Raw genomic sequence first — 27,623 nt, forward strand, 5'->3', positions numbered from 1 at the left:
ACTCTCTAGATGTGTGTGTGTCCCTTATATGCCCATCCCCCGATGTGAATCACAACTGACACACACACAGAACAATTTGATACATTTCCCGCTCTTATGTGCCCCTCCCCCACACGGATCACACCTGGCACACACAGTACATGTTCAGTGTCTGTTCTCTGTATATTTACTGCAGTTCTTCATGTGTACCAGTACTCTCACACAACATGTACAGTTTGAAAGGGTGTTAAATGATATGTGGTGATGATTCATGGTTTATGTGTTCATGTAATAGTAGTTAAAACAGGACCGGTCAGATTTGACCGCGAATACCAAAGTAAGGGGGGACGAGAAGACAATAGGACTTTCCCGAATATTAATTTGTCATTTACAGCAGGATCCGGATCAGGGGCGCCGCCAGGGATTTGGGCCCCATGAAAAGATATCACATTGGTTACTTACATTTTTTTTCTTAATGTTCTAAAATAGTGTGGGCCCCTGTCAGTCACGGGCCCTTAGAATCGTCCTAACGTTTCACCCCTTACGGCGCCCCTGGTCAGGGGAAGTGTACGTGCCGGTTCCTCATGAAACATGTTGCAACTGCAAGAGATTTACTTGAGCGAACTCACTGTCTTAATGTCTCGTGTTATCGTCTGCTTTTTGCTCTCCTTTGACTCGTCAGGTTAATTTGTCTCCTCATCAGCACGATCACGGGGAACGTTTGCCCTGGTTCTCATGAAACCTGGTAGCATGGACCAAGGTAGAACTGATTACACTCTGGAGCAGATCCAAATCGAAGGGGCAGATACATGCATCTCTTTGACTTATGGAGGCAGCCATGGCGCTCTCTGAACGCCCTGCTCGTTGCTCTTAACCTGGTAATGAATGAATGCATACATGGTTTCTTTTCAGTGTGTAGACTTTCTCTCAGACATGATTTCATCACCTAGCATCCACCGCTGCAACACCCTAGCGATCATTTACCAAACAAGAAACCATTTTTTCAGATATCTTTTTGAGCACACTCACTACTTATATATCTCGTATTCGTGTCCACCATCTGTTCCCCTTCTTCAAATTGACTTTTCAGCCGCTATAAGAAGAAGATTCAACATATAGTCCTTACGTAGTACAGGGCAGGGGCGGCCTGGGTCTACACATCAGCCCGGGACTCTCGCTTCGGTACCGCAAGTGACTACCGCTAGTAAATTGTCAACAGGGGGGGGGGGGTTAGAGCGTTGGTCATCAGATCAAGGGCGTTGGTGAACTCCAGTTCGAATCCCGCCTCGGCCGCCACGCGTCAGGCCGTTGTTTCCTTGGGTAATGTCCGCAGTAATGACTCTAATATGTGTAATGTGTACTTGTAAAGCGCTTGGAGCACCTGTAAAAGCGCTCTAATAAAAATGTAATGCATTATTATTATTATTATCCGACCGGCCCACCTCGGTGCCGCAAGTAAATACCGCCATGTAACGAAACGGTTTCTCTGCATTTGACCCATCCTAGTGTTGGGAGCAGTGGGCTGCCATTATGTACGCCGCCCGGGGAGCAGTGTGGGGAACGGTGCCTTGCTCAGGGACTCCTCGGTAGCACTTGGTCTTTCCGGGACTTGAACCGGTGACCTTCCAGTTGCCAAGCCAAGTCCCTATAAGTCATCAGGGACTGAATTAGTGAGTTCTTTACACCAGGAAAGTGACCTATAAGCAGCTGAGCAAATGTCTATCCTAGTCTTTCAGGATTAGTTGATCTTTACGCGGCAATTAATTCATGCGTACATGTTTACTTTCCGTATGTCCAGTCGACTGCGATGAAACTCCCTTTCAGACTCGATTGAATCACCTCCACTAGTGTTAACATCTGCTGCAACATGCTAGAAAACACCTGGAGAAGACAATTACAGAAATGTCCTTGAGCATACTCACTCCTAACGTCTTGTACTTTTAGTTTTCCTTCTTCACGTTGGACTTTTCAGCCTCGGAAAAGGTCCTTTAATCAGCAGGATCACGGGGAAAATAACCTCCCGATTTGTATGAAACCAAGGCCAAGGTAGAACTGATTAAAGTTTGGAGCGGATCCAATTCACAGGGGCAGAACCAAGCATCTTGTCTGACTTATAGAGGCAGCCTTCTAGTTTTAAACCTCGTTACCTTGCAATTTTCTTTGGTTACATGCAACGTGAGACAATCCTCACTCAACTGCATCAGCAGCAGCACGGCTATCCTTCTCCATTTCTGCGTGTAAATATTATGAATGTCACGTACACAAAGGACTACAAACATGAAGATCATTTCATGGGCTAGCATGCAGAATGAGATGAATGCTACACACACAGTATATCCTGTCGTAGGCTTCCTCATTACACAACTATCTCAATGCACACAAAGGCTCCGGAGCCCCCTGAGAAGGAGACCGCTTCCAGGAGTCCTTCCTGTCTTCAGCCCTGCAGATAACTGACGGAGACGCAGGAAGATTAGTTTCCATGCATTTCCTACAGACCCTTCCTCATCCTCTCACACACCTCGACACACTCTTATGTTTCTCCTCAGAACAATCTATAGAGTGCAGAAATGCAGTGGTGCAAAGTAACAAAGTACAGACTAGCTGCACCTTCACCAGCTTTGAGAACACTTTCATGATCAATCATTATAAAACATATCATATATATTATTCTGAAATGGACCAATCTGCACAACGACTACTTTTACTGTCTTTCACTATATTTAGATGAGAATACTTTTCTACTTTCACTTGAGGAACATTTTGAATGCAGGACTTTTACTGTGACAGAGTATTCCTACACTCTGGTACTTCTACTTTTACTCAAGTACAAGATCTGAGTACTTCTACTTTTACTCAAGAACAAGATCTGAGTACTTCTACTTTTACTCAAGTACAAGATCTGAGTACTTCTACTTTTACTCAAGTACAAGATCTGAGTACTTCTACTTTTACTCAAGCACAAGATCTGAGTACTTCTACTTTTACTCAAGTACAAGATCTGAGTACTTCTACTTTTACTCAAGAACAAGATCTGAGTACTTCTACTTTTACTCAAGTACAAGATCAGAGTACTTACTCAAGTACAAGATCAGAGTACTTCTACTTTTACTCAAGTACAAGATCTGAGTACTTCTACTTTTACTCAAGTACAAGATCTGAGTACTTCTACTTTTACTCAAGTACAAGATCTGAGTACTTCTACTTTTACTCAAGTACAAGATCTGAGTACTTCTACTTTTACTCAAGAACAAGATCTGAGTACTTCTACTTTTACTCAAGTACAAGATCTGAGTACTTCTACTTTTACTCAAGTACAAGATCTGAGTACTTCTACTTTTACTCAAGTACAAGATCTGAGTACTTCTACTTTTACTCAAGTACAAGATCTGAGTACTTCTACTTTTACTCAAGTACAAGATCTGAGTACTTCTACTTTTACTCAAGAACAAGATCTGAGTACTTCTACTTTTACTCAAGTACAAGATCTGAGTACTTCTACTTTTACTCAAGTACAAGATCTGAGTACTTCTACTTTCACTCAAGAACAAGGTCTGAGTACTTCTACTTTCACTCAAGAACAAGGTCTGAGTACTTCTCTCCTCTCTGTAGAAATGTTACTCATGTGTTTCCTGACCTCTGCACAGCTTCCTCTTCTTCCTTTTCACCCATATTAATCTATCAGTCATACGAGCAGGGCCGTCCCTCCCTCCAGGCCGATCATGCAGACTGCGTGGGGCCTCGTCTTGCGGAGGGTGCCTGCTTGCAAGTCTATGCTAATGTGTTTTCCCCCTTTAACTGTCCCTATACGTGCCGGCAGCAAGAGAGCATTACAAGGCTCTCAGGGTCTCTAATTAATCAAGTGCATCTTTATTTAATTTCACAAATACTTTCTTGAACTGCTCGCGTTCAATCATGGCAGCTTTCCTGCTCGGGCACGATGGTAATGCAGAGAAACGGAGCATCGCCGGCTCAGTAAAGCCCTCTAAGTGAAGGAAATCCGCCCGCTTCATACAGTCTGACAGACGACGTCTATTTGCAGACAGAGTCAATCATTCGGTCATCGTGCAGCCGAGTGGTCGACCCCCCCCCCCCCCCCCCCCCCCTGCAGTGAAAGCTGTTTACTGAGGAATCTGTAATGTATACAAGAGGATGAGAAAGGATGGCAGCGCGCAGTAAACATTGCCTATGTATGGTATTCTGTTATTGCATGGGACTCTCTTTCAATGCCTGCGCTGAACACATGTACGTTGGCATTAACTAAAGCGTAAAGGGGCGATTTGCTTCCATAAAGTCGGGGTTCTTACTATAAACTGGACTTAGTAGTAGCATTAGCATTTTAGCCTCTTTTAGCTCAATGGTTAGCATCTACGAAAATCAACAGTTACCGACTACTTTGTAAACATTTCGGAGCATTTAGCAGCTATCAAGACAGATATTTCCTTCAGGAGTGGGAGGAGACTAAAAGAAAGCTCAAAAAGGACAAATATTGGAACATTTTCGGCCAGAATAAACAACCGCTAGCCGAAGAGATGTGTCTCAGCAGCTGGTGGAGACCAACATGGAGCTAAAAGAGAGGGAACATTGGACTGATATTTGTCAAGTGGTCAGATACAAAATGAAAAATTTATTTTAAATTAAAACCCAGTCCTCGCAGTAAGGACTCAGCCTTAGTATGCAGTTTGCTTTATGGTGCATGTTAGCCTCTTTGAGCACATTTGGGTTCAACATGTGAGAAGTAGAAAGTACAGGTATTTGAGTTCAACATGTGAGAAGTAGAAAGTACAGGTATTTGAGTTCAACATGAGAGAAGTAGAAAGTACAGGTATTTGGGTTCAACATGTGAGAAGTAGAAAGTACAGGTATTTGAGTTCAACATGTAAGAAGTAGTAAGTACAGGTATTTGAGTTCAACATGTGAGAAGTAGAAAGTACAGGTATTTGAGTTCAACATGTGAGAAGTAGAAAGTACAGGTATTTGAGTTCAACATGTGAGAAGTAGAAAGTACAGGTATTTGGGTTCAACATGTGAGAAGTAGAAAGTACAGGTATTTGAGTTCAACATGTGAGAAGTAGAAAGTACAGGTATTTGAGTTCAACATGTAAGAAGTAGAAAGTACAGGTATTTGAGTTCAACATGTAAGAAGTAGAAAGTTCAGGTATTTGGGTTCAACATGTGAGAAGTAGAAAGTACAGGTATTTGAGTTCAACATGTGAGAAGTAGAAAGTACAGGTATTTGAGTTCAACATGTGAGAAGTAGAAAGTACAGGTATTTGAGTTCAACATGTGAGAAGTAGAAAGTACAGGTATTTGAGTTCAACATGTAAGAAGTAGAAAGTTCAGGTATTTGGGTTCAACATGTGAGAAGTAGAAAGTACAGATATTTGAGTTCAACATGTGAGAAGTAGAAAGTACAGGTATTTGAGTTCAACATGAGAGAAGTAGAAAGTACAGGTATTTGAGTTCAACATGTGAGAAGTAGAAAGTACAGGTATTTGTGTTCAAATAAGAAGTCAAAGTAAAAAGCCGTCAGAAAAATAAGTAGTGGAGTAAAGTACTGATACCAGAAACATGTATTTAAGTACAGTAACACATTTGTACTCCTCTACTTCCCACCTGCTTGAAGGGTTAATCTCGTTGCTAAGATGAACCCTAACAAAGCATCAGAAAGTGTAAGCAGCAGAAGGCGAGAAATCCTGACTGTATTTCCTTCAAAAACCACCAACAATGATTTTTGTAAGACCTTTCCTGTCTGATGAAAGCTTGAGTGCGTTGTTCAGGTTTCTGTGCTATGACTTGGTACTAAAGCTGAAGTTGAGATAACCCTGATAAGAACCTGCCGTTGTTTTCTCAGACTTTACAAAGCCCCTCGAGAGCCGCAGAACAAACAGTCGTTTTCACAGGCTTTACACGACAAGTGAACTGAGTTTTGTGATAACCTTTAAATAACCTTCTTTAAATCAGGAGAGACGGTTTTGATGTAAGAACACATATTTACTGCCAGGAATACACAAATGAATGTCATGGAGTTTTGGCGATTAGGCCCCGTTGTGCAGGAGTATTATTCGGGAGGGGAGAGCCGATCCGATGAATCCCCCCGGGGTCTAGACCCTGGTGGTGGTGAATGGATAGTTGGGGTCGGTCTGAAGGGGAGGAGCTTAGCTTGACCCTGGATTCAGAGGGACAGGAGGAGGGTGGCGTCGAGTCACCTGAAATGACAGCTGTCAGAGGGGGGAGAGCAGATTTTAAAGGGTTAGCGGAGCGCTGTGATAGGCTTGTGAGAATAGAACGAAGTGATTGGTTAAGCTGCGGAGTGACGCCCCCGATCACTTATTGAGAGGAGAGAGACAGTAGTAAAATGGACATAGTGGCCGTTTCTCAATCTCGAGGAAACTGGCTTCCAAGCCAATATTTCAAGGATGCTTCGTCATCAAGTGGCGCAGCAGGACCGTTCCAATGTCCAGCATACTTGGAATTCCACCGAGGCCGCGTTCTTGGTTTGGGGGAAATGTTGAGGCTGCACATGGGAAGACTTTGCGTCCTTAAAATCCCCACAATGCTTTGCGCACGGACCAATTTCCCCAAATCTGTGGCGGAAAATGTAAGGCGGGGCCTCTCATATGACGCACACTTGCACACTTGCTCGCCTGTTCCACTCTTCGTTTTCCGAATGCCAGGAAGGATCCTTGCCTAGCTAGACCCTCCAGAAAAACGCGATTCTGCGATCGCAGAATTTTCCGCATAATCAGCAAAATGGCGCAGATTTTTAAAAAGCCGCATATTTTTCAAAAGGCCGCATAATCCCCGCATTTTTCCACACAAAGTTGAAAAAAAAAGTTAACTCATCTTGACGTGAAGTGATGATGATGATGATGACGCGACGTCATCAGCTCGCGCATCACAGAAGGTAAACAACACCGTAGAGTGAACGTGTGGAGCTCACACGAGAGTTTCTCTTCACCAAGATGAAAACATCTAATCCATCTCATTTACCGACGAACGTTTCTGCTAAAGACCGGGCAAAGCAGTTCCCCGATGTCTGGGGGGAAACTATTCTGCACCCCGTGCAACTGTGTTGGGGCATAAGAGAACATCCACGGTGACGACCCACTTTGATTCATTCAAACATTCGAACATGCTTTCTGCTGCTGCGGACAAGAAAGCCAAACAACTCACGTTCACCGAGGCATCGACCTCCAAAACCCTTTCGAGGGCTACAAGAAACGAAGTGAGTAGCCTACAAGATTGAAGCTGGTCAGATAACGAACGAGTAAATGAAAACAGAATGAGGCGGAGAAGTGTGTGTGTGTGTGAGAGAGAGAGAGTGTGATTAAAATAGCCCAATTGCTTTTACAATAAATAAACATTGAATGTGTTTAATTGAATAGTAAAGGGGTTTAACGTTAGTGGCAGGTTGTGTGTGAGAGAGAATAAATAAATAAGACAGCCCAATATTTATTTTTTCCGCATATTTTGCAACTTCCCGCAATTTCACCGCATAAAATCACATAAAACCCCGCATGTTTGATCGCATAATCAAGGATTTTTGGAGGGTCTACCTAGCTTCTGAAAGAAGTGACTCGGAAGACATGGGCTACCAAGCAAGCATCCTCGTGATTGAGAAACACCCAGTGGGTGTCGAGGAAGGCTGCTCCAGAGCCACTATTTCAAGGATGCTACGTCATCGAGTGCCGCCGAAGGACTGTTCCAATGTCCAGCATACTTGGAATTCTACCGAGCCCGGCGTACTTCATAGCGAGACATTTCGAGGCTGCACATGTGTAGACTCCGCGGTCTTAAAATCCCCACAATGCTTTGCGCACGGACCAATGTAAGGCGGGGCCTCTCATATGACGCACACCTGCACACTTGCTCGCCTCTTCCACTCTTCGTTTTCCGAATGCCAGGAAGGATTCTTGCCTAGCTTCTGAAGGAAGTGACTCGGAAAAACATGTGCTACCAAGCAAGTATCCTCGACATTGAGAAACACCCAGTAAATGAATGAGAAAAGACGGTCTTCCTGGTTGAACTTGCGCTGAGCTTCATCACACTCAATTAATGCTGTTTGTTGGCCCACCATGTGACCTGTTATTGATCTACTGTAGCGGTCATTTGTTTGACTAAAACTGTGACTAAATACTGTGACTTTTTTATATCAGGACTCTATAGGATAATTTAGATAAACAAATCCAAATTAAAAACAACAGGGGTCAGGAGAACGAAGTCTGAGAATAAATGTTTTGAATTTGACAATTGAAACAAGGTGATATCTTTGCTCGACTGGATGAACTCAAATATTAAAATATAATATAATCAATAAAACGTTCATGTAAGTCCGAGTCAAAGTCAAAACTAAACATTGAGAAGAGCATTTCATCGCTGCCTTTTCATTGTGTACACTTCACTATCCCTTGTATTGTTGTATTTTCTACCTGTTTTATTTAGCTTCTTTTATTTTGTAGTTGTTGGCTTTTTAATGTTAAATGTACCTAAATGTAATTTTATAAAGGGTTTCTGTTGCACTATATCTAGGAAGTTAAGTAAACTTGCCTTGCCTTAATTACCCGGAGTTTAGGACATCTACTGTAAGAACAATGTTGACTTAATCTGAAAATACCAAAGACATTTTAACCGAAACTAAATAGAAAGATTTGTAGTTAGAGTCGTAGAAAAGCAGAAGTCTCCTCTCTGTTGACGTTGAGAGTGAACAGCTGTTTTCATGTGAGGACGAAGAGTAGCTCGTTGCTATATAAGGACATGTTGGCTCTGAACATGCAGTCTGACTTCTGATTTTTAATCTACAACAAACAGTTATGACTTATTTTTATTTAACCAGGATACGTCTCATTGAGATAAAAAATCTCTTTTTCAAGAGAGTCCTGGCCCAAGAATGGTAACAGCACAGATACAGACAGTTTTACAGTCAGACAATTAAAAAACACACAATCGCAACACAGTCATACACCAAGTTTAGCCAAAGCATTTACAGACACAACGGCTGCTTCAAGGTCAGTTAAAGGTGGGGTTGGTCATTTTGCAGAAACCAGCTCGAGTGCGCTACACTTTGAAAATACACAACCGGAGAAAATCTGCCACTTCCTCACAGAGCCCCTCCTCCAACACACACGAACGCGCATATGACCAATGAGGGCACGAGATAAGTGTGTGCCCAGATGTAAGGCTGACAGGCAGGTAGGCCATCCAGTTACTTTAGCTGGCTCAGATGATTGGTCATGCTTTTTACAGCGCCGCGGCTTCCACAGGTGATATTTTTTTTAATGTATTCATTGCTATCGGGATGTTAAGAGCATTCCATGGAATATAACAAAAAGTGTTTCTGCTGTCTTTAAACAACTCTCCTGTTATCTCCATCAGAACAACCTTCTGGATCCGCACCAGTCTGGTTTCAAGGCAGGTCACTCCACAGAAACTGCCCTCCTTGCTGTCACTGAGGAACTGCACACGGCTAAAGCAGCCTCCCTCTCCTCTGTCCTCATCCTGTTGGACCTGTCTGCTGCATTCGACACGGTGAACCATCAGATCCTCCTTCGCACTCTCCAAGAACTTGGAGTTTCAGGCTCTGCACTTTCCCTCCTCACCTCATACCTCAAAGACCGCACCTACAGGGTAACCTGGAGAGGGTCCGAGTCCGACCCTTGTCAATTAACTACAGGGGTCCCTCAGGGCTCTGTTCTTGGTCCCCTCCTCTTCTCCTTGTACACTCGCTCGGATCTGTCATTAGCCCGCATGGTTTTTCATACCACTGCTACGCTGACGACACCCAATTAATCCTGTGCTTTCCCCGCTCAGAGACCCAGGTCGTCGCACGCATCTCTGCTTGTCTAGCTGACATCTCTCAGTGGATGTCTGCTCATCACCTCAAGCTCAACCTTGACAAGACTTAACTGCTTTTCCTTCCGGGAAAAGATTGTCCCACTCTTGACCTGACTATCAACATCGGCCCCTCTGTTGTTTCCCCGACTCAGACTGCAAGGACTCTGGGTGTGACCCTAGATAACAACCTGTCCTTCACTGCAAACATCGCTGCTACAACCCGCTGCTGCAGATACACGCTTTTCAACATCAGGAGGATGCGTCCCCAGCTGACCCAGAAAGCCACGCAGGTTCTGGTCCAGGCTCTCGTCACCTCACGCCTAGACTACTGCAACTCCCTCCTGACTGGTCTACCTGCATGTGCCATCCGACCTGCAGCTCATCCAGAATGCAGCGGCTCGCCTGGTCTTCAACCTTCCTAAATGTTCCCACACCACGCCGCTCCTCCGCTCCCTCCACTGGCTTCCGGTAACTGCTAGAATCCACTTCAAGACACTGGTACTTGCGTACCATGCTGCGAATGGATCTGGGCCTTCCTACATCCAGGACATGGTTAAACCGTGCACCCCAGCACGTGCACTCCGCTCTGCATCAGCTAATCGACTCGCTGCACCCTCGCTGCGAGGGGGACCCAAGTTCCCATCAGCAGAAACACGTGGGTTTGCTATCCTGGCTCCAAAATGGTGGAATGAGCTCCCATTGACATCAGGACAGCAGAAAGCTTACACACCTTCCGGCGCAGACTGAAAACTCATCTCTTTCGACTCCACCTCGAGCGATAGAATTACTAACAAAGCACTTATATACTAATAAAGGGCTGGCTTATCTAAAGCCAGTTGAGTAGCACTTGAAATGTTTTTGCTCTATGAAACCTGATGTACTTTATGATTCTGTTTTCTTCAAGTTTGTATTTTGTTGGTCGAACGCACTTATTGTAAGTCGCTTTGGATAAAAGCTAGATTTAAAGTTGCTTTGAGTGTGTTTAATGAAACCACCTCTGAGTTTCAGCTCAGTTTGAAGCAGGTTCCAAGCTTGAGGGGCAGCGTAACTGAACGCCCTTTCCCCCAGTTCAGTACGGACCTTTGGTTCAGTTAAAAGGAACAAGTTCTCGGAGCGAAGCCGATAAGATCCAGTGCATTTTCTTAGATAAGGGGGAAGAGCATCAAGAATAGCCTGATATAAGGATGTGCCAATGTTTCAGTCTACGCACGGTCAGGGAAGACCATCCAACTCGAGTGTATAGATTGCAGTCAAGGTTTGTGGTGAATCTCAGTGCGCCGTGGTAGACGGTGTCCAGCGAGTGAAGGCAGAAAGAGCATTCATATAAACCACATGTCCATAATCCAGCACAGACAGAAAGGTTGCAGACACGAGTCTCTGGTCTCATAGGAAAAACAGGACTTGTTTCTTAATCTTTTCAAGAGTTCCACAATGTGTGGTTTAAAAGAAAGAGAATTGTCAAATAAATCCAAGATACTTATACTGCAACACAATGTGAAAGATAACAGTGTTTTCTTTTTACACTGGAGCTAAGTTGGCTCGACTTGCAGATGGCAAAAGTTCACACATCCTTTCCTCAAGTAGAAGTACAGATACTCATGTTTAAAAATACCCTGGTGAAAGTAGAAGTACTGACTAAACTTCTTTACTCAAGTCAAAGTAAAGAGGCTTTGAAGTGTGCTTCAGTAAAAAGTACCCATAACTAGCAGCTGCTTTAAAGAGTACCTGACCTCCCTTTATATTAATAGAACAATAATGTCATTGTTAGCTAATGAATGTTTCCATGCTGAACAACGGCAACATGACAACGTTTCCATTGGTCCCTCTTCTTTAGAGAAGACCAGGAAGTGATGGATACACGGATCGTGTTCCAACCAATAGGCACGCAGTGACTCTAAAGAATAATGATCACGCACCAACACACATTCAGACTAAAGGAACCAGCTGTTTGGGAAATGAGAGAAGTAGAAAGTACAGGTATTTGAGTTCAACATGTAAGAAGTAGAAAGTACAGGTATTTGAGTTCAACATGAGAGAAGTAGAAAGTACAGGTATTTGTGTTCAACATGAGAGAAGTAGAAAGTACAGGTATTTGGGTTCAACATGTAAGAAGTAGAAAGTACAGGTATTTGGGTTCAACATGTAAGAAGTAGAAAGTACAGGTATTTGTGTTCAACATGTATGAAGTAGAAAGTACAGGTATTTGGGTTCAACATGTGAGAAGTAGAAAGTACAGGTATTTGGGTTCAACATGTGAGAAGTAGAAAGTACAGGTATTTGTGTTCAACATGTAAGAAGTAGAAAGTACAGGTATTTGGGTTCAACATGTAAGAAGTAGAAAGTACAGGTATTTGTGTTCAACATGTAAGAAGTAGAAAGTACAGGTATTTGAGTTCAACATGTAAGAAGTAGAAAGTACAGGTATTTGAGTTCAACATGTGAGAAGTAGAAAGTACAGGTATTTGTGTTCAACATGTAAGAAGTAGAAAGTTCAGGTATTTGTGTTCAACATGTAAGAAGTAGAAAGTTCAGGTATTTGTGTTCAACATGTAAGAAGTCAAAGTAAAAAGTTGTCAGGAAAATAAGTAGTGGAGTAAAGTACTGATACCAGAAAAATGTACTTAAGTACAGCAACAAAGTATTTGTACTCCACTACTTCCCTCTGTCTGCTTGCTATCGTGACTTAGCAATACCTCTGGGGATCGGACAGAAAAAAAGCCTGTCAGCTGAATGTGAAAGAAAGCAGATCCATTCCTCTTTGATGAGAACAGCATTTTACTTAGTTTGAACTCTAACATTAACCAGAACATGCAGAGTGAATGGAAACACCGCCGTTGATCTAACTCGTACTTCTTAAGGATGCTTTCTTTCATATATTTCTTCACACTAATGCTGTGACTATATAACAAATGTTTGAGCGGCCGCCAACGAACAGGAAATGCCAATAAAAAAGAGATAAAACCAACGTCAAATGTGGATTGTGGTTTATTTCCTGTGTATTAGATGTCTTCTCAGACCATTACAGTATGTAGTGTCTCTACTTTAAAGAGTCCTCTCCTGCTGATGTTCAGGTGTATATCAGTATGTAGTATCTCTACTTTAAAGAGTCCTCTCCTGCTGATGTTCAGGTGTATATCAGTATGTAGTATCTCTACTTTAAAGAGTCCTCTCCTGCTGATGTTCAGGTGTATATCAGTATGTAGTGTCTCTACTTTAAAGAGTCCTCTCCTGCTGATGTTCAGGTGTATATCAGTATGTAGTGTCTCTACTTTAAAGAGTCCTCTCCTGCTGATGTTCAGGTGTATATCAGTATGTAGTGTCTCTACTTTAAAGAGTCCTCTCCTGCTGATGTTCAGGTGTATATCAGTATGTAGTGTCTCTACTTTAAAGAGTCCTCTCCTGCTGATGTTCAGGTGTATATCAGTATGTAGTGTCTCTACTTTAAAGAGTCCTCTCCTGCTGATGTTCAGGTGTATATCAGTATGTAGTGTCTCTACTTTAAAGAGTCCTCTCCTGCTGATGTTCAGGTGTATATCAGTATGTAGTGTCTCTACTTTAAAGAGTCCTCTCCTGCTGATGTTCAGGTGTATATCAGTATGTAGTGTCTCTACTTTAAAGAGTCCTCTCCTGCTGATGTTCAGGTGTATATCAGTATGTAGTGTCTCTACTTTAAAGAGTCCTCTCCTGCTGATGTTCAGGTGTATATCAGTATGTAGTGTCTCTACTTTAAAGAGTCCTCTCCTGCTGATGTTCAGGTGTATATCAGTGTGTAGTGTATCTACTTTAAAGAGTCCTCTCCTGCTGATGTTCAGGTGTATATCAGTGTGTAGTGTATCTACTTTAAAGAGTCCTCTCCTGCTGATGTTCAGGTGTATATCAGTATGTAGTGTCTCTACTTTAAAGAGTCCTCTCCTGCTGATGTTCAGGTGTATATCAGTATGTAGTGTCTCTACTTTAAAGAGTCCTCTCCGGCTCACAAAAGGATCAAATAGGAACTCAAAGCAGATCAACCATCTTCTTCTAAAGACACTTCATGGGAGCATGTGAGGAGTTATTAGCACGCTATCTTCAAAGCTAGCCCCCCCCCCCCCCTGGACGTGGAATAACAACAATGTGACACACGAGGACAGCTATTAGACGAGTCTTCCGTGTCTCCTGCACCTCTTCTCTCTGCAGAGGGCCTCGACCCCTGACTCTGTCAACACTGCGTCAGAGTTCGGGTTAAAGAGCACAGACACACCTCTGCCCTCCTCAACACCGGCCAATCACAATCCTCCTGTGATCGCCGGAGCCAGGCTTAACACTGAACATCTGCTGTAGCATGTTGGAGCTGGAACTGGGTCGAGCCCGTCCCTCGCTTTTATTTTATTATACTTTATTTCATTTGTGTTAACATTCAAATTGACATGTTGTCATTCAATTTGTCTCAGGCTTGTCTGAACATTATCCTGGATATTATATTACAGTATATTTAATTTAATTTTACTATTTTTCACGGTCGTTTTTGTATTTATTCTGATCTGCACAAACAGTAAAGCCCCTTTAGACTAGCTTGTTCTATAAATGGGTTTATATAAATAAAATATAGTTGTATTAAATCATTGCCTTGTAATAAAAAAGCATTCCCGTCCAGCAGCACTGAGCCTCCCTGTCCTCCGACAACACTGAGCAGCATTGTTGTTGCAGTCAGATCAAAATGCAAAGGTCATTATGTCTCTGGGTTTCGCGTCGTTCTGAGCACAATGACAGGAATGTGACTGCTGTTAAACTCTCGTGTCAGAACACCGGAAGTTTAGAGGAATTAAAAGAATTAAGAGCGGGCTGCAGACCCTCCCTGCAGACTGCACATCCATTTTCCCCTCAGAAAGTTACAGCCTGTAACCTCTGAGGCTGTGAGAATCTGCAGCTGATGAATGAGCTGCTCTAACGACTTGTTCTCTTTGTCCCCGCGGACGCACGCACGCACGCACGGACGCACACACACGCGCGCGCATAGTTGTTTCCAGCATGTGGCATTGCATTCTCCGCATGTTCACCCAGACGCTGTGATTGGAGGAGATCGTATTCTGCTGGGATTTCAGTAATTACTCGGCGTGACATCTGACATGACGGCATGTTAGGAGACTTCATTTAGGGGGGGGGGGGGGGTCATGCGCGATGTATTCCTGAAGTCACGTTCATATTGTTGCCATAAAGACATGTTTGCATGGCGCAGCTTTTTGCATTTTGAATGAACAACCCCGCATTTATTCAATGACCTTTTAAGCAGCGACAGTGGCTCCACTGAAGTCACTGATGTCCACCCACCACCATACCCGCTTGTGACGGATTACAAAACAAGACAAAGCTCGATGGATGTTATAGAAGTCACACAAAGCAGTCAGTATACTAATACAATTATCAAGCGATTAGTTGCATAAACGCCACAGCAGAAATTCTTAATACTGCTTTTCATAGAGGATATTTTGACACGTGACATAAAGCACTGAAGCTGCTTCATCTTCAGGGTCCCCATTGTACGTTGGCTGACGGGCTACAACATCCCAAATAATTTCCATTTGGAGAAATGTGCTGCACTGCTGGAAATAATGCAAATATAAAAACACAAATGTACCCAAAAAAACACATGAAGAAACATCTTCAGCAACTTGACAACACATGCAGCATTTAGAGAACATTCAGCAACTCGAGGAGACATGCGCAGTTTACTAAAAGCTGCAGAAACCAAACGCTGCAAGAAGCTCAAAACACAACGGGAGACCAGGGGACATTAAAGAGTGACGCACACAGCTGGGAGACCAGGGGACACTAAAGAGTGACGCACACAGCTGGGAGACCAGGGGACACTAAAAAGTGACACACACAGCTTGGAGACCAGGGGACACTAAAAAGTGACGCACACAGCTGGGAGACCAGGGGACACTAAAGAGTGACGCACACAGCTGGAGACCAGGGGACACTAAAAAGTGACACACACAGCTTGGAGACCAGGGGACACTAAAAAGTGACGCACACAGCTGGGAGACCAGGGGACACTAAAGAGTGATGCACACAGCTGGGAGACCAGGGGACACTGAAAAGTTACGCACACAGCAGGGAGAACAGGGGACACTAAAGAGTGACGCACACAGCTGGGAGACCAGGGGACACTAAAGAGTGACGCACACAGCTGGGAGACCAGGGGACACTAAAAAGTGACACACACAGCTTGGAGACCAGGGGACACTAAAGAGTGACGCGCACAGCAGGGAGAACAGGGGACACTAAAGAGTGACGCACACAGCTGGGAGACCAGGGGACACTAAAGAGTGATGCACACAGCTGGAGACCAGGGGACACTAAAAAGTGACACACACAGCTTGGAGACCAGGGGACACTAAAAAGTGACGCACACAGCTGGGAGACCAGGGGACACTAAAGAGTGATGCACACAGCAGGGAGAACAGGGGACACTAAAGAGTGATGCACACAGCTGGGAGACCAGGGGACACTAAAAAGTGACGCACACAGCTGGGAGACAAGGGGACACTAAAAAGTGACGCACACAGCTGTCAGACCAGGGGACACTAAAAAGTGATGCACACAGCTGGGAGACCAGGGGACACTAGAAAGTGACGCACACAGCAGGGAGACCAGGGGACACTAAAAAGTGACGCACACAGCTGGGAGACCAGGGGACACTAAAAAGTGACGCACACAGCTGGGAGACCAGGGGACACTAAAAAGTGACGCACACAGCTGGGAGACCAGGGACACTAAAAAGTGACGCACACAGCTGGGAGACAAGGGGACACTAAAGAGTGACGCACACAGCTGGGAGACCAGGGGACACTAAAGAGTGACGCACACAGCTGGGAGACCAGGGGACACTAAAGAGTGATGCACACAGCTGGGAGACCAGGGGACACTAAAAACTGATGCACACAGCAGGGAGACCAGGGGACACTAAAAAGTGATGCACACAGCTGGGAGACCAGGGGACACTAAAAACTGATGCACACAGCAGGGAGACCAGGGGACACTAAAAAGTGACGCACACAGCAGGAAGACCAGGAGACACTAAAAAGTGACGCACACAGCTGGGAGACCTGGGGACACTAAAAAGTGACGCACACAGCTGGGAGACCAGGGGACACTAAAGAGTGACGCACACAGCTGGGAGACCAGGGGACACTAAAGAGTGATGCACACAGCTGGGAGACCAGGGGACACTAAAAACTGATGCACACAGCAGGGAGACCAGGGGACACTAAAGAGTGACGCACACAGCTGGGAGACCACTAAAAGTGTGTTCTTGTGAAACAGAGTAAACAGGATGCAATGCAAAATATAAGAGCAGTAAGGAAGGAAATACATTACAGGTCTTTCTCAAGGCGTTTCAAGGGGAATAACCAGAAAGAAGACCGAGAGTGGAGAAAACATGTTTCTCAAATATTTATCCTTTTAATTTCCTTCCTCGTTGTTCCTGTGAGTGTATGGTATGTTCCCTCACGTGGTTTCAGTGTAACACTATAGTCTCTGTTTGAATTGTACGAGGCACGTTCCTGACTTTTATTACATCTACTTGTGCCATCTCACCGATATATACCACACACACACACACACACACACACACACACACACACACACACACACACACACACACACACACACACACACACACACACACACACACCCCACACACACACACACACACACACACACACACACACACACACACACACACACACACACACACACACACACACACACACACACACACACACACACACACACACACACACACACACCATGTTTACATCACTTCAGGGGACATTACATTGACTTACATGCATTTCCTAGAGACTTATCCTAACCTTAACCATAACCAAGTCTTCACCATAAAATTAATGATCCCTGGGGACCTCCATTTTGTCCCCATAAGGGAGGCGAGTCCCCACACGTGACTATGTAAACAGATGTAGGTCCCCACAAGTATAGTAATGCTAGTCCACACACACACACACACACACACACACACACACACACACACACACACACACACACGCACACACACACACACCAGTGATACGTCAGTTCTCTTGAACAAATATTTGTGATGTTTTTTCGTCATCTTTCTGCAGTCTCAAAGCATGACTCGTGTGAAATTGAGTAATATCTATTGACAAAACAAGCCCTTAAACATTGGTGGAGAGTAATCAAACACATTAACTCAAGTATTGTACTTTTTGACATATGTGTACCTCTCATTTGATGCTTTATACTTCTGTATTTCAGAGGCAAATATTCTACTTTTTACTGCACTATGTATATTTGAGCCTTAGCAGACCATTTACATGCACACAATATAACACATTACAGACAAGGGAAAACCAAAAGGCACAAGTATATACAGTATATTCTTCCTGATGATCAATGACCTGTGTTTCAACCCAACTCCTGGCCTGCCTTGACATATGGTCTCGTACCCTTGACGAAAGAGGAAGTCTCGATGCCATTTATTTGGATTTCCAGAAAGCATTTGATACTGTACCTCACAAAAGATTACTGAAGAAGCTCTATGGGTATGGTATCCGTGGAGACATACTCACCTGGATCTCAGACTTTCGCAAGAACAGGCGACAGAGAGTCTTTGTTAACGGGAAACCATCCGGATGGTGCCCAGTTCTCAGTGGAACTCCACAAGGTAGCGTCCTGGGTCCTGCACTGTTTGTCCTCTATATCAACGACCTACCCGATAATGTGAGCTCCATGGTCCAGATGTTTGCAGATGATACTAAAGTCTTCAAGGAAATTAAGTGTAAAGAGGATGCAGAAAAACTCCAGTCAGATCTCAGAGAAATACAAGGATGGTCCGAGTGTTGGCAGCAAAGTGCAAAGTAATGCACTTCGGTTTTCTGAATAAAAAATATGAGTATAATATGGGTGATAATTCAAACACTATAAACCTATCCGAGACTCAGAATGAAAAGGACCTTGGTGTGAATGTTGATAATACCCTGACATTTAGTGACCATATCCGTCGGGCAAGTAACAAAGCGAATGGTATCCTAGCAACGATCCACATCTCTCTTGTACGGCCACTCCTCGAGTATGGGAATGTCGCTTGGTCCCCCATGTACAAAAAGGATGCTGAGCTCATCGAGAAAATACAGAGAAGGGCAACGAAGCTGGTTCCAGAACTAAAGGACCTACCATATCAAGAACGACTGCAAAGTCTTAAGATCCCGAGCATGTATTATAGAAGGGCGAGGGGAGATGTGATCGAAGTTTTCAAATATCTCCACAACATCTACAAAACATCATGCCCACTACAACGGGATTATAACACCAGGACTCGTGGACACTGCCTCAAGTTGAAGAAACAGTACTCAAGACTGGCTATCCGCCGCAACTTGTTCAGCCTGCGTGTGGTTGACTTGTGGAATGATCTGCCAGAAAGCGTTGTCACATCCAAGACGGTTAACTGTCTCAAATCCCGGCTCGACCGCCACGGGTCAAACCTCACCTTCACTTTGGACGATGTGACTGTTGCCAGCATCCATGGTAAATAAAGAATCAGTGATCTACTCATTTATTTATGAGCGACTTAGGCCTATTACAGCCTATCCTATTGATTGATTGGTTGATACCATGTGCCAGAGTAACTAAACAGGAGATTATGTTACTGTCTGATTGAAAGAATATGCAGGGCATGAGATGATAAAAATGAGAGTTTGCTAAGTTAAAATAATATATATCGTAGTAGACTCGAAACCCTCCTGATTTGAATGCACCTTGGCCAATTACAACATTTAAAAACATGTAAAACTGTCCTATCCTTTGTTTTACTTTTGAGGGTGTATGTATGTGGTTAAAAGAATACCTGAAAAAAGTATTGAATGTACAACTTTAGCCAGAGGTGGGAAGTAGTGGAGTACAAATACTTCGTTACTGACGACTTTTTACTTTGACTTCTTACATGTTGAACACAAATACCTGTACTTTCTACTTCTTACATGTTGAACACAAATACCTGTACTTTCTACTTCTTACATGTTGAACTCAAATACCTGTACTTTCTACTTCTCACATGTTGAACACAAATACCTGTACTTTCTACTTCTCACATGTTGAACTCAAATACCTGTACTTTCTACTTCTCACATGTTGAACTCAAATACCTGTACTTTCTACTTCTTACATGTTGAACACAAATACCTGTACTTTCTACTTCTCACATGTTGAACACAAATACCTGTACTTTCTACTTCTTACATGTTGAACTCAAATACCTGTACTTTCTACTTATTACATGTTGAACACAAAGACCTGTACTTTCTACTTCTTACATGTTGAACTCAAATACCTGTACTTTCTACTTCTTACATGTTGAACTCAAATACCTGTACTTTCTACTTCTTACATGTTGAACTCAAATACCTGTACTTTCTACTTCTTACATGTTGAACACAAATACCTGTACTTTCTACTTCTCACATGTTGAACACAAATACCTGAACTTTCTACTTCTTACATGTTGAACTCAAATACCTGTACTTTCTACTTCTTACATGTTGAACCCAAATACTTGTACTTTCTACTTCTTACATGTTGAACCCAAATACCTGTACTTTCTACTTCTTACATGTTGAACCCAAATACCTGTACTTTCTACTTCTTACATGTTGAACCCAAATACCTGTACTTTCTACTTCTCACATGTTGAACACAAATACCTGAACTTTCTACTTCTTACATGTTGAACACAAATACTGTACTTTCTACTTCTTACATGTTGAACTCAAATACCTGTACTTTCTACTTCTTACATGTTGAACACAAATACCTGTACTTTCTACTTCTTACATGTTGAACCCAAATACCTGTACTTTCTACTTCTCACATGTTGAACTCAAATACCTGTACTTTCTACTTCTTACATGTTGAACCCAAATACCTGTACTTTCTACTTCTTACATGTTGAACTCAAATACCTGTACTTTCTACTTCTCACATGTTGAACACAAATACCTGTACTTTCTACTTCTCACATGTTGAACTCAAATACCTGTACTTTCTACTTCTCACATGTTGAACTCAAATACCTGTACTTTCTACTTCTTACATGTTGAACTACAAATACCTGTACTTTCTACTTCTCACATGTTGAACTCAAATACCTGTACTTTCTACTTCTCACATGTTGAACTCAAATACCTGTACTTTCTACTTCTCACATGTTGAACACAAATACCTGTACTTTCTACTTCTTACATGTTGAACTCAAATACCTGTACTTTCTACTTATTACATGTTGAACACAAAGACCTGTACTTTCTACTTCTTACATGTTGAACTCAAATACCTGTACTTTCTACTTCTTACATGTTGAACTCAAATACCTGTACTTTCTACTTCTTACATGTTGAACTCAAATACCTGTACTTTCTACTTCTTACATGTTGAACACAAATACCTGTACTTTCTACTTCTCACATGTTGAACACAAATACCTGTACTTTCTACTTCTCACATGTTGAACACAAATACCTGAACTTTCTACTTCTTACATGTTGAACTCAAATACCTGTACTTTCTACTTCTTACATGTTGAACTCAAATACCTGTACTTTCTACTTCTTACATGTTGAACTCAAATACCTGTAACTTTCTACTTCTTACATGTTGAACTCAAATACCTGTACTTTCTACTTCTTACATGTTGAACCCAAATACCTGTACTTTCTACTTCTCACATGTTGAACACAAATACCTGAACTTTCTACTTCTTACATGTTGAACACAAATACTGTACTTTCTACTTCTTACATGTTGAACTCAAATACCTGTACTTTCTACTTCTTACATGTTGAACACAAATACCTGTACTTTCTACTTCTTACATGTTGAACCCAAATACCTGTACTTTCTACTTCTCACATGTTGAACTCAAATACCTGTACTTTCTACTTCTCACATGTTGAACCCAAATACCTGTACTTTCTACTTCTTACATGTTGAACTCAAATACCTGTACTTTCTACTTCTTACATGTTGAACTCAAATACCTGTACTTTCTACTTCTTACATGTTGAACTCAAATACCTGTACTTTCTACTTCTCACATGTTGAACTCAAATACCTGTACTTTCTACTTCTTACACGTTGAACTCAAATACCTGTACTTTCTACTTCTTCTGGTGTTATTTCTCTGAGGTAAACTGACAGATGTACTTTTCCTCGCTCCAACATGTGTCCTGGTGTGAATATGAACTCAGGACCCCCGGGGCTCGAATGTTTTCAGGTATATATGTTGCAGATGGAATATCATGCATGTGTGTTTGACCCTTCTGGTGATGAGGAGCAGAAGGTCTCCATGCCTCCTCATCAGGTTCACTGTGACTTGACTTCTTCAACCACAAATCTAATTATTTTCAGGGGGGTAAACATCGGGTGGCCTCTCACCGCAGCCACAAGTCATCTGGTCAGGATTAATGGTTTCATCGGTTTAACTGTGAAGCAAAACGGGGGGTTTTCAACACTACGGACACTTTGGCGTGGCAGGTATTTCGATCTTTTACAACATTTAGAGTCGCAACAAAACTGTGGAAAGATTTTGATTAAGTATTATAATGAGGAAACGTTACTTAAACTATCAAAGTAAACATATTTTATGCAAACAAAAGTGTCCAGGGTGAAAATAGATGCTTTTTAAAGAGATCTTTGAACATGAAAGCATGGAGACATGTCCCAGTAGAGACACTACATACTGATATACACCTGGATATCAGCAGGAGAGGACTCTTTAAAGTAGAGACACTACATACTGATATACACCTGGACATCAGCAGGAGAGGACTCTTTAAAGTAGAGACACTACATACTGATATACACCTGGACATCAGCAGGAGAGGACTCTTTAAAGTAGAGACACTACATACTGATATGCACCTGGACATCAGCAGGAGAGGACTCTTTAAAGTAGAGACACTACATACTGATATACACCTGAACATCAGCAGGAGAGGACTCTTTAAAGTAGAGACACTACATACTGATATACACCTGGAACATCAGCAGGAGAGGACTCTTAAAGTAGAGGACCCTACATACTGATATACACCTGAACATCAGCAGGAGAGGGACTCTTTAAAGTAGAGACACTACATACTGATAAACACCTGAACATCAGCAGGAGAGGACTCTTTAAAAGTAGAGACACTACACACTGATATACACCTGGCTGAACATCAGCAGGAGAGGACTCTTTAAAGTAGAGACACTACTATATAACCTGAACATCAGCAGGAGATGATATTTAAGTAGAGGCCCTACAACTGATACCCTGAACCTCAGCAGGAGAGGACTCTTTAAAGTAGAGACACTACATACTGATATACACCTGGCTGAACATCAGCAGGAGAGGAGGACTCTTTAAAGTAGAGACACACATACTGATATACACCTGAACATCAGCAGGAGAGAGACTCTTTAAAGTAGAGACTCAGCTGGTCCTGCTCTCTAATCTCTTCTGAATAAAGTCGCTCGTCCATCAACTCTTGTTTTGTTATTTACATACAAACAATGGAGAGTCTACTTCTGGTTAATGGAGGCTTTACTTTCTCCGTGCAGACTGCAGATGTGTGTGTGTGTGTGTGTGTGTGTGTGTGTGTGTGTGTGTGTGTGTGTGTGTGTGTGTGTGTGTGTGTGTGTGTGTGTGTGTGTGTGTGCGTGCGTGTGCGTGTGCGTGTGCGTGTAGAGTTTCTTACAGCTGGGCTTCAGGCCCTCCGGAGGGTCCCATTGTTAAATACTTCCTGCAGAAGTCCAGCAGGAGGAAAGGGAGGATCGCGTTGGGAGGATCACTGAGAGTCTTAAGAGACACAAACATTTATAGGTTGTAAAAGTAATAACGACTCTCAGCTTACTCAACACAAAATAAAGGGTCTAACACACTGATTTTAAGACACGTAGTCAAAGACGGAATAACTTCCGATTGCAAATGATTCATAAGCAATAAAATATGTCGCAGTGTGTATCTAATGCGACCTTGGGGAAGGGGGGGGGTAGATACCACATTGACATACATGGTGAACTTGTTAGCAAACAGTTTCTTATATAAACATCCAGCCGTTACAGAGACACGTTAGCATTCATTGCACGTCAGGTTTGTTTCCACCTGATGAAAACAAGCCCAACATTTCTCTCTTCTAGCTCAGTCTATTTAGCTGCTGAATGATCCACTTTGCTCGCAACCTAGCCTACCTAGACAGCAGGTAATGTACAGTTGGGTTTTAAAGTGATGGGCGTCACTGAAACAGAACATGTCGACAGCTGAACGAAGAGCTCAAACTAAGCAGCAGATTCAGCTGACAATTCGCTGTAAGTTCATCACGACCAGCGGCTTTTCACATACAAATGTAACCGCGGGACACGGCCTAAAGTGTAGCTGTTCTACTGATCAAAGTTGCCCTCTGACTCCACTTGATCAAACAGCGACAACTCCACAGATTCAATTTGAAAGAAACACGATACAGTTGGCAGTCAACAAAAAGGCTTAAGACAAGGATTTCCCCCCAAGAGTATTAGTGTCTCAATGAATAGATGTACTATTGTGCTCATACGTGCCAACCTTGAGGCCTCAGAAATCGGGAGAATTTCAAAACCACCTCGGGGGGGAAGGGGGGGGGGCTGTGCTAGTGGATCATCGCCGGAGCTGTATTAGATTAACATGCTTATTGTAGTGGTAAGTGCACTGCCTTGCGGCCTGTAGCACCTTCCTTGATGGAGCATATGGGCTGGACCTGTATTTTACAGGAAAGGAGTGAGCAGAGGGTACAGTTGTCGATTTTTGTTCTGTTTTCTGTGATATATCTTCCTCACCCTCTCAGACTTTCAGTTGCGCGCGCTGCTAAAGAGACGCGCTACCATGGAAACAAAACAATGGTGTAGCTGCATTAAAGTCCGAGTGGAAACAGTCCTGAGTAAATCTGATTTTGTCAGAAATCGGGAGAAATGCGGGAGAAATATGACCCCGGGAGGAAACCGGGAGAGGGCAATGAAATCGGGAGTCTCCCGCGAAAATCGGGAGGGTTGGCAAGTATGATTGTGCTTTGTGTCTTTTGTTGAGGGATCCAGCACCCCTGACGTGAGCGGCAGCCTTGGGATTCAGCGGTGGCCCTCACGTGCACTTCACTGCCCCTTAAGTGTGTGTGTGTGTGTGTGTGTGTGTGTGTGTGTGTGTGTGTGTGTGTGTGTGTGTGTGTGTGTGTGTGTGTGTGTGTGGTGTGTGTGTGTGTGTGTGTGTGTGTGTGTGTGTGTGTGTGTGTGTGTGTGTGTGTGTGTGTGTGTGTGTGTAGTTAATTTTGCACTTTTCTTAATTTATCGCTTTCTTTTCAGTTGCTGTGTCTGCACACGGCACGTGTCAGTGGCGGTGAGTAGTATTCAGATTTGACCTGCTTGCTTCCCCCTCCCAACAGTAACTGTCTGCGCTCATCTAGTCGGTTTTTATACGCTGGATACCATTTTAAATAGCATAGTAGATGAATTCCTAATAAATTGTTGTTGTTTTTACTGGTTAAAATATTGTTTGTAAATGTGTCTATTTGATAATATATGTCATACTCTTGGGGGAAATCCTTGTCTGAGGCCTTTTTGTTGACTGCCAACTGTATCGTGTTTCTTTAAAATTGAACCTGTGGAGTTTTTGCTGTTTGATCAAGTTGAGTCAGAGGGAAACTTTGATCAGTAGAACAGCTAAACTTTAGGCCGTGGTTACACACATATCAGTTGTAATCGCTTTAAACAGACTGTAGACTCGTATTAACCTAAAATGTTAATCAAGATAACTTTAGATACTTTGAATTTAAGTCCATATCTTGTCTCTTGTTGCTCTGTTTTGGTCTCCACCGGCTACATGTAGCTATACACTTAGCTTTCATGTTGCAAAATAGGTCCTCAGAAAAAAATAGTTTAGTGAAAAGTGAAACTGTTCCAAATGTGTACCATGCTAATTTCCTGCAAGATGTGCAAGTAGTTTTTCCATTATCCTGATGATTAGACGGACAAATCGAAACGTAAACACGGCCTCTTTGGTGGAGGTATTAGGTCACACGAGTTCAAATGAATCCCCCACGTGTCGTGTTTTCAGTGTCTTTCTGACCCTGAGAAATGACTTCAGCCGAACAGACTTCCTCACTGATGTGTTTCCTAGATAAAAAGCGTTCACTGTGTTCGAGCCTCTGCTGTTACAGTGACATTACTCTTTGGTGACTTGCATTATAAGCTGCAGATGCATCGCCTCATTGTTATGTTTATTATTCATGTCACTGTGAATGGGGCGAAGGCACTTCCAGTAATTGTGCGGAGATGGAGCAGATGTTGAAAAGAACATTATTCTGCTGCTTTTCGTCCTTTCGCCTCATTATTCTTTAACTTGCTCAGCCTTCCTGTAGGACTCTTTAAAGTAGAGACACGACATACTGATATACACCGGAACATCAGCAGGAGAGGACTCTTTAAAGTAGAGACACGACATACTGATATACACCTGAACATCAGCAGGAGAGGACTCTTTAAAGTAGAGAGACTACATACTGATATACACCGGAACATCAGCAGGAGAGGACTCTTTAAAGTAGAGTCACGCCATACTGATATACACCTGAACATCAGCAGGAGAGGACTCTTTAAAGTAGAGAGACTACATACTGATATACACCTGAACATCAGCAGGAGAGGACTCTTTAAAGTAGGGACACTACACACTGATATACACCTGAACATCAGCAGGAGAGGACTCTTTAAAGTAGAGACGCTACATACTGATATACAGCTGAACATCAGCAGGAGAGGACTCTTTAAAGTAGAGACACTACATACTGATATACACCTGAACATCAGCAGGAGAGGACTCTTTAAAGTAGGGACACTACACACTGATATACACCTGAACATCAGCAGGAGAGGACTCTTTAAAGTAGAGACACTACAGACTGATATACACCTGAACATCAGCAGGAGAGGACTCTTTAAAGTAGAGACACTACATACTGATATACACCTGAACATTAGCAGGAGAGGACTCTTTAAAGTAGAGACACTACATACTGATATACACCTGAACATTAGCAGGAGAGGACTCTTTAAAGTAGAGACACTACATACTGATATACACCTGAACATCAGCAGGAGAGGACTCTTTAAAGTAGAGAGACTACATACTGATATACACCTGAACATCAGCAGGAGAGGACTCTTTAAAGTAGAGACACTACATACTGATATAAACCTGAACATCAGCAGGAGAGGACTCTTTAAAGTAGAGACACAACATACTGATATATACCTGAACATCAGCAGGAGAGGACTCTTTAAAGTAGAGTCACTACATACTGATATACACCTGAACATCAGCAGGAGAGGACTCTTTAAAGTAGAGACACTGCATACTGATATACACCTGAACACCAGCAGGAGAGGACTCTTTAAAGTAGAGACACTACATACTGATATACACCTGAACATCAGCAGGAGAGGACTCTTTAAAGTAGAGACACTGCATACTGATATACACCTGAACACCAGCAGGAGAGGACTCTTTAAAGTAGAGACACTACATACTGATATACACCTGAACACCAGCAGGAGAGGACTCTTTAAAGTAGAGACACTACACACTGATATACACCTGAACATCAGCAGGAGAGGACTCTTTAAAGTAGAGACACTACACACTGATATACACCGGAACATCAGCAGGAGAGGACTCTTTAAAGTAGAGACACTACACACTGATATACACCTGAACATCAGCAGGAGAGGACTCTTTAAAG

The 27,623-nt window shown here is 42.9% G+C and overlaps 1 protein-coding gene across 1 annotated transcript in view; it reads left to right on the plus strand.

The window, feature by feature from the left end:
• The first annotated feature begins 18,926 nt into the window (after positions 1-18,926).
• The window catches only part of itga1 (integrin, alpha 1), a 113,042-nt gene continuing 104,345 nt past the window's right edge, over positions 18,927-27,623 (plus strand). Inside the window, 1 exon segment of the mRNA XM_034079067.2 lies at positions 18,927-19,356. Coding sequence (XP_033934958.1) covers positions 18,927-19,356 — 430 coding nt within the window.

The sequence above is a fragment of the Pseudochaenichthys georgianus genome, unplaced genomic scaffold, assembly GCF_902827115.2.
Source record: "Pseudochaenichthys georgianus unplaced genomic scaffold, fPseGeo1.2 scaffold_543_arrow_ctg1, whole genome shotgun sequence".
Lineage (NCBI taxonomy): Eukaryota > Metazoa > Chordata > Actinopteri > Perciformes > Channichthyidae > Pseudochaenichthys > Pseudochaenichthys georgianus.